Raw genomic sequence first — 9,068 nt, forward strand, 5'->3', positions numbered from 1 at the left:
AATATCTTGAAAGCAGTCTAGTTCATTTCTGGCCACACAAGAGTGATCGGAGAGTTGTATTCTATTTAAAAAATTGTGAGGCGCGAACGAAGTGCATTAATACACTCTACTTTTTTCCTCTATGCTTTCGTTTTATTTTTTTGGAACTGCGAACGCCAAACTTTCATGTCTTGACATGACTTGACGAGATAAATTTTGACATATTCAGCACTGAGATTCTCTTTTCCCATGGATAGTCACACATCGATGTTGTAATTACCGAGCAACGTATCGCGGTTAATGGCGTTACAGATACACTGCTGTGCACATTTTACCATTTACTAAGTGTTGTATTTACCAGCTTGTTTCCCTCTGTATTGAAATTTTCAGCTTTATGCTGAATTTTTAGCGCACGTTGGCAAAAAACTTCAACATACTAAAAAAGGTTCATGCACACTTGGGGTTTCCCTTTTAGCTGCAGGCTGTGCCTTTGCACTCGCTGCTGTAATTTATGCTGACCCAATTTCCATTTATCGATGTTAATTTTGAGTGGTAATCCCAGGGTTTAATTTCCTCATTCAGGAGTTTTTTCCGCTTTGTTCGGTCCCAAACTCCTTCAAAAGATAGGTGTGCATTTATACCACTGACAGTTAGCAGAGAGAATTCAATCTGTGCTGTGCTCTATACCATCTTCCTTTGCAATTAAACCGTAAGTACTAATTCCTTTGATACCCGCAGAGCCACACTGCTGTGCTGAGCCGTATGAGCATTCAGACACTGCCAAATTTTTTCTGTTGAAATACGAATTTTCAAGGCAATCTGTGAATATTTTTTCTCCAATTTTTTAGAAAATTTTACTCGCAATCAGATCTAGTTATCTGAAAATTTCAAGAGGAAATATTCATAACTCTCCTTCAAAGTAAACACTTTGTTGGAGGAAATTTGGTGACTATCAAAGGAATACGTAGAAACGTTCTCTTGTAAAAAATGAAATTGCCCAGTTTTTGGAAATAGCTGATGTGGCTTGTTTCCTTTCTGCTGAACGCGGTCCAATCAATTAACGGGAGAAAGTCTTATTTTGATCCATGAAACACGTTTTTGTAGTCTGACGATGATCTAACCCCAGTAGCGATTCTTGAAAATGGCAACTTTTTTTCCCTCTTCTTAAACTTATGTGAAATAATCAATTCTTGAGGAGGCAGCTTGCCTCACCAAATATATGATATTTTTAATGTAAATGGAGGAAAAACAGCGTTGCCAACTTTCAAAAATCGCCACTATCTAACCCCGGGCCCGGAACACATATTTGTACTACTCTGCCGTGCTAAGGAAAAACGCCGTATGAACATTCGAGAGTTGCCAAATTTTCCTTGATAAAACGTGTATTTTTGACGACATTTGTGCACATTTTTCTTTGACATTTCTAGATGTTTAAGATTAAATTGCGTACGAAATTGTCTGAAAATTTTGAAAAATGAAAAAAAAATACTTACGATTTTCCCTGCAAATTCGGTTTTTATCGAGGAAAATTTGGCAACGTCTGAAGGCTCATACGGCGCTCTTCCTTAGCATGGCAGTGCTACATTAAATCGTCACCTTCCAGGCAAAGTATCACAAGCGCCATGCGACGTTTAAAATTTCCGCCGCCATTTTATTTTTTTACTGAGAAATTGTTGGTTGAATCTGTTCGAAAATTTCACTAAATTTTATCGGCAGCACAAAGAAAATTCGGTGTAATTTTCGGACAGCTTCGTTGAAAAATTTCTCTGTAAAAAAATATAATGACGGCGGAAATTTTTAAACGTCGCATGGCGCTTGCTATACTTTGCCTGGAAGGTGACGAAATACTCTGATTCTACTTTCTTGTTCCAGGTCAGAATTCCGAATCCGAAGCTTCTGTGACCTCACCCTTCAACGACTGAAAATCAGCTATCCGCATCCGTTCAAAATGGTGAAAAACGTGAACTCGATGTTGTTGTTGGTCTGCGTCACGTTTTTGGTGATCGTTTCGTCCCCGCAGAACGCGGCCCAAGGAGACGTCCTCATCGGGAGTTGCGTCTTCGGTGGCGTCAACTACACATCCGACTGCAATGGAGAGTGCAAGAGACGAGGACATAAAGGAGGCCATTGTGGGAGCTTTTTGAATGTTAATTGCTGGTGCGAATAAGCGAGAAATTTAACCTGTCAAGATAATCCGATGCAATCCTACCTATCGGAGTCTAGAGACGCTCTTTAAATGGACGTATTTCTGCCAAACGGAACTATGTGCATTACAACATGAGCCCTGAGTCTCATAAGGATATGTGCATGACGGGGCTCACGTCATGAAGCACATAGTTTCGTTTGGCAGAAATTCGTCCAATCAGTGATAAAAAACAATCGATAAGGTAATTTTTCTAAAACTAGGGGCTAAGCCTCCTGACCGCTTCGCAGTCCAGACCCCCACCCCCCCCCCCCCCGAAGCGCTACGCGTCTCAGGCATTATACGTTGCACATGTCTCTTAAAATTTTATATTATAGAGTAAGATAAATAGTAAGATAAGTCAGTGTCCACTAGTGTAATGATTGAAATGACTATAATTCCTGCTTGATTGAAAGTTCACTGAAGTTTACAAGTATTATCAATGTGATTGAAATTTATAGGCATTTCATATTTTATTAATGTGCACCATGTATTCTTGAAGTACAAACCATGAGACTGATTCAGTGTTTTTCATTTTTTACGTGCGTCATTATCCATGTTCTTTTCCCGTATTGCATCGTCACTCTTGCAGCCTGCCTAGAGTTGAATGGAGAAAAGTTTGTGGTTTAGAATTTTTTGGGGAAGTCTAATACAATAACAGGCAAATAGTCAACCTCGTCCTCTCAGTGCTATTTGATTGAAAACATTTAGCTTAAAATTAAAGTAAAAACAAACTATAATGGTTAAAAATACAAAGAATTGACTTGCTCATAAATTTATGTAGCATGGGCTATTTTTTGTTTTGTTTTGTTTTTTAAAGGAAGCGGAGAGAACGGAGGGTCTTGTGCAATGTCGTGGCGTGCTTTGCGATATATCGATTGATCGGCCATTTAAACCTATGGAAAAGAATCGATTAACAGGGTGTTCGCAGCGAACACCTTAATAATCGATTATTTACCACAGCTTCAAATGGGGAAATATCGATAGATCGCAAAGCACGCCACGCCACTGGTCTTGTGATTTGTAGACTGATATCATATAAAAACATTATATGAATAACGTTCAATAAAATATCTAAGGGGAAAAACATTAGATTTGAGCAAATCTTAAGATTGGCTCATATGCAAACTTATATTTACTCAAATTCATTAAATCTTTTTGGCAATCCACAAGGAGATATTCAGAAGGCTATATCGTTAAATTTTAATGCAAGTTTTTCGTTTATCATATGGAGTTGGTAAGATATGTTGATTTACTACTTTGTGGATTACCAAAAGAGTCTGCTCAAGATTATGTTTTGATGATGATATTGCTAAAACCTAAATTAATTTAAAACATAATTGTTTCATAATCTACAAAGTGTAGCGTTTTTCAAACCCTCAATGTATTCTCTATTAAGTTTTAATAGCTTTAATTTAAGCTTTAGATAGGGGAAATAAACAAAATTTTTGAGTTTTCAGCCGCGATTCAGTGGAAGCTAAACTGTAAATTCAGGCCATGCTTGTCATTAAAACGGTGTGCAGCAGAAGTGCATGTTTATTTAAAAATTACCCTCAGATAATATTTCTTCAGTATTTTCCATCTTTATTCATTGTGCTGATGAAGACCATTGCCATGGCCGATACGGCTACTTTTGTCCCCATGTAATGGTAATTTTTGAATTTATAGGTATTTACCTTGCATACTGTTTTATTGTCGAGCATGGCCTAACTTTACTTGGTTTCGCTATACCACTGAATCGACTAAAAGCTCAAACTTTGTTTCTTTCAATTATGAGCAGCCGAAAACCAAATAATTTCAATTGGAGAAACAGCCTATAAGCAATGAAATTATGATTTGTGCTCAACGCAACTAACCAATCGCAAACTGAGGAAACAATAATTGCGCACATGAAAGGGGCTTGGAGGACAAGGCGCATAAGTGCAGTTTTTTTTTAAAAAAAAAAAACTAAGTTAATAATGACTTCAAGTGAAACTAGTCTAAATGTAAATTCTGCGAAATATTCGCTTCCAAATTGCAATTTTTAAGCATCAAAAAGTAGGTTTGAACTTTCTCTCCGCCATAATACTCCATGTAATTCCGATACTTAAAACACGTATTTCTCGAAATAGCAAAAACTGCACTTATACGCCTTATCCTCCAATCCCCACATGTGATTCGGTCAACTACACAGACCCATCCTAGTGAGGTTGAGGTAGTCACGGCCGACAAGATACGAACAGGTTGATGCTGCAACCCCGACTGCTCATCTACCGTTCAAGTTCAAGGCGAGAGCTAAAACCGTTAATCATGGAATTTCTTCGATGTTACATGAGAAAAATTTCGGTGGAACGACGTTGGGTCGGACGCATTTAAACAAAATCAGTCGAACTACATCAGCAGTTCTCTGAGTTCCTCTCTTCACTGGAAAAAAACACATTGGATCTAGAATCTAGACTATTAAAAACATCGACAAGAAAAAGTACTCTTAATTCAATCAGAATCTAGCTTAAGTCAAGAACCAAGTCTCTCAATTTCAGCGGATTTCGATTTGATTCAAGCAAAAATCCGATTGAATCAAGAGTATTTTTTCTTGTCAATGTTTTCAAGAGTCTGGACTCTAGATCCAATGTGTTTTTTTTTTCTAATGATGTACAAAAATTATGCTAAACGTTATTAAATACGGATGCTAGGACTTGGTGAGTTTTTGAACTTTCGCTCTCATTTTGTGCCGTAGTATATTGATTTATTTTGCAAGGAAAGCTCCGTACTCTTAAAGGATGCCTGCCATTCTTAATATGCTGGAGCGCCTTCAAGTTCGTATGATACTGTACAACACATTTGTTGTGAAATAGTTACTCGAGGCGCCGCGCCGTGGCACGCTACGACGCGGCAGGCGGGCGGCCAGCGCGCAACGCGCATTAGCGCCTACAAACCTAAGTGGATACTTCAAGCATAGCGCAATGCGTGAAGTATCCATGTTAGGTTTGTAGGCGTCTGTGCCGGCAGCAAGCCGCTCCACCCAGTGTTGGGCTCTAATACTTAAACTCGCGATCCAATGTGTTTTTTTTTTTTTTTTTTTTTTTCAGTGTTATGGCTACTCAACATTCTGACTTAACATTTTGTTAGGATACTCTTTATAATCCACGAGAAGTATTCATCTCTTTGACTTCACTTATAAACAAACAGCTGATGCCACTCATAATGTATTAGCACCTTCAAGACGATTGAGCCAGTAAACTCGGCCGAGAGAAGGTAAAACGGCGTATGAACCATCGGAGGTTGCCAAATTTCTTAAGATAAATTAAGATTTTTTCGGAAAACGTGTGAATTTTTTCCTTTGATTTTTTTCAGGAAATTTTACTCGCGATCTAGTCCACTTATCTAATAATTTCTATGAGAAAAACTTTTTGTAAGGAAAAAGTCGGCTCACTTTACAAACGGCGTCCTTCTTTAGCAAGGCAGCACTATTTACTGTCAACTTTTTACAAGTTCAATTTCAAATGTGCAATTGTTCCTGTGCATTTGACACTTTAATTCTCGATTTTAATTCAATGTTTCAGGTGTTCCCAGGACCAACTTAAGTTCCTGATCCCATCTCAGCCGATAAATATTTACCGCGGCCTGGCCTGGGACACCTGGAACAATTAAACTGTACATTCTGACTCTGCCTCAGAGTTCGACTCGCCCATAGGATTTAATAATCCACAAGTTAAAATGCATATATAGTCTAGTTTAAGTGTACTTCTAAAATGTAAATTACTTAATACTCTATGTAGGCGTAATTCAAGAATAAATTCAAAAAAAAAAAAAATTCAATGTGTCTCAGGATAGTAGGGAACAGTTAGCATCAAACCCAGAAAAAGTCGCTTATAGATATTGTGGATATCTCAAGGAGCTCTTTAATGAGAAAAAAATGGGCTGATCAAGCACAGAATGCCCTTTACTCTCTCGTATAAAATTATACGGAACGGTCTCATTAGTTGAATAGACAGTAAGAAGAACACTGGGTAGCTTAGATTTGACGTCAGATGAACTTATAACTCCTTCACTCGCTCTGCGACATATATGGATACGTTACATAATCTTATTGGACCTGCTTATGCCAAAAGGAACTATGCTGCACGCAAGCCCTGTGCACGTAGTTCCTTTTAGCATAAATACGAACAATTTTTCTCGTCTGTCCAACGAATTCCCGGCTCGGGACTTTCCACCTCAATCCCACGCACTTACTGAAGAGTTTGCTCTTTTCCATTCTTCCGCACCTTCTAGTTTTTTCATAACTCCGTCAGCAGAGTTGCAAGGGTATATTACCGCGCCGCTCATCGCATTGAGTCAAAGCTGTTCGTTCCTCTCGCTCATTCTGACGATTCTGTGAGTACACACGTCATATTTTCTGATTGCATGTTATTATACCTCAGTTCTTCATGTAAGGCAAAGAGGGTGGGGTAAAGGATGGGATTAAGAGTCAACCTGGTTCTTGACCCACCGAAACTTTAGACTGTCGGGTGAAGTTTTTTTCTTGAAAAAAGATATTTTATCTTAATAAAACGTAAATACTAAAAGAATACGTCTTCGTATATCTACGTGATTTAAATATACTAAATTAATTTTATTAAATATACAAAGTAACATTAGATAATAAAATCAGTATCTAAAAAACAGGAATTATAAAATTTTCTGTCTTTTTTTTAGAAATATTAAAACATATAATTTGCTGATTTAATCACTTAACATTCTTCATTTCGCACTCCATTCACACTTTCATTCATTCCTTGCAGATTTCTACCTAGAAAGTAAATCTTGATGGGAGTTCGAAGGTATCTTATTAATTTTTAGCCTTTTCACTGAAATTGTACTATCGAAGAGGTTTAAAGCCTCTTCATGAACATGTTTTCCTAGTCGACATTCGTAACTCCTCGTTGTAAGTGAAAGTAATTACATTCGTGGTAGCATTCACGATGTACTGTGGTGGATAAAAAAGTATCAATGGTGAATACCATTTCGCAGCTCGGTGTTTTACGATTTTGATAAAGCTGCATCGATGAGCGGTGGGTGATGTCTTTTGCCTACCATTAAGATATTTTACTGGAATAAATTTGTAAGTTACCCTAAAACGTAATTAAATAACTTGCGTGTCCAAACGCTAGATCCCAAAACGCATCTGTCATGCCGACTCTTCATGATGAGTACCTACGATATGATAGTTGCCGAGACACTGTGCCCATGTAAACTTCAGGGGGAAAGAGCAGAACATATTATAATTTATACTATAGCAATGGTGGTGCAGTAGCTTATTTGGAATCGGAGCAATTAGTTGAATCTATTTAACCTCCAAAAATTCGGACCTCAGTTTTAATACATTGGAGAAAATTTGATAAAATCGAAAAACAAATTATAGCCTGCAAATTCATAGCTCAGTGGCTTTAATTTAAAAAAAAGATCAGGCAAATCGGTCCAGTGGTTCTCTCAAATTTAACGTTCAAAGATTCGGAACTTTGTGTTTTAATTCATACTAATATATTCACCAGACCTTATTGTGATTTAGTTTCGCTATTGCACCCAAGAAATCATATGCGTATGCTTGTGATATTACTGATTTCTTGTCGCTTCATTTTTCCGAAAGATGACCGGTCATCGTTTTTCTTCCAAATTCTGTGCGATTCATCAGGATTGCTCATTATAAATTTCACACTTACGTCAAAATTATTTTTCCCAAAGGAAACAACAAAAAAATCCAAGCATAGGACGAATCATCAAAATATGTCAAGGAAAACACTACATAGCATAAATATCTAATTTTTTTGCGATTTTGAGGGTCGCAATGCTGTGATACATTCAGGCATGAATACATGCCCTCGTCGTTTTTTGAGCAGGACATGACTCTAGAAATCGTCTTTTCCCTCGCGGCAGAACGTAACTCCATTTCAACGTTGCCAAATTTCCCCTCGCAACTTACATTAATTACGATGAGAATTATGTGCATTTCTAACAAAAATGTTCCCTTATTTTTCCTCCGTTATCATGCGAAAGTTAAACATGTATGGCAGGAAAATTACACAGGTACATTCTGATAAAAAATAGAATTGTTGAGTCAATTTTGCAACCTTGGAATGCAGTTACGTTCCTTCGTCCGGGAAACGACGAAACGTGCGCCTGCGCATGCGCAGTTATACCATTTATCAGAACATCGAGCAATCCGTTTAGATAAGCAATGCGCACAATGACTTTGAAATTTACGTATCGAGAAAGGCATTACCCTTTTCCATTGTGTTTTGTAAGTGGTATATGATTGAAGGTTATTTGTGTCCATCAATTTTTAACCGAAGTCTCCCCGCGTAATACTCTATTCACGTGTATTCTCCTTTTCTGTTCCAGACGAAAAATCTAGACTATCGACATTTAACTGCTGGAATTGGATCTTCGCATTGCGTGCATAATGACGAAAAACGTTAACTCTATACTGTTGATGGTCTGCGTCACATTTTTGTTGATCGTTTCATCCCCGCAGAACGTGGCCCAAGGCGACGTCCTTATCGGAAGTTGCGTCTGGGGCGGAGTGAACTACACCTCTGACTGCTTGAAAGAGTGCAAAAGACGAGGATATAAAGGCGGACATTGTGGAAGTGCTTTGAATGTAAATTGTTGGTGCGAAACCCGTAAATAAGATTATCTAATACAATCAGGCTAGAAAATTCAGAAAACTTTATGAATCCCAATCTATAATCCAAAGAATCAAGGTTCGTAATTTGTACTGAGAGTATGAAACGTTGCTACATAATACAATTTTTATTAAGTCACTCTGGTTCTTGTTCCTTAACTTCAACAGTATTTCAGGGAATGTACACTAAAAATATCACTGCTGTCTCAGAAACGATTGGATGAAAAAATGCATGAATCCTTTTTACAGATTTTTTTGGTTTTTTTT

At 37.6% G+C, this 9,068-nt stretch overlaps 1 protein-coding gene across 1 annotated transcript; it reads left to right on the forward strand.

Annotated features, from left to right (window-relative positions):
* Window positions 1-1,834: 1,834 nt before the first annotated feature.
* Window positions 1,835-2,416, forward strand: LOC109033371 (defensin heliomicin). The gene has a single exon (XM_019045959.2). The coding sequence runs from the start codon at window positions 1,928-1,930 to the stop codon at window positions 2,144-2,146; it is 219 nt and encodes a 72-aa protein (XP_018901504.1). The 5' UTR covers window positions 1,835-1,927; the 3' UTR covers window positions 2,147-2,416.
* The last annotated feature ends 6,652 nt before the right edge of the window (window positions 2,417-9,068 follow it).

Source organism: Bemisia tabaci, chromosome 6 (assembly GCF_918797505.1).
Source record: "Bemisia tabaci chromosome 6, PGI_BMITA_v3".
NCBI lineage: Eukaryota > Metazoa > Arthropoda > Insecta > Hemiptera > Aleyrodidae > Bemisia > Bemisia tabaci.

Coding starts and splice junctions, on each gene's coding strand:
- LOC109033371 (XM_019045959.2), top strand. CDS start 1,928: ATGGTGAAAAACGTGAACTCGATGTTGTTGTTGGTCTGCGTCACGTTT.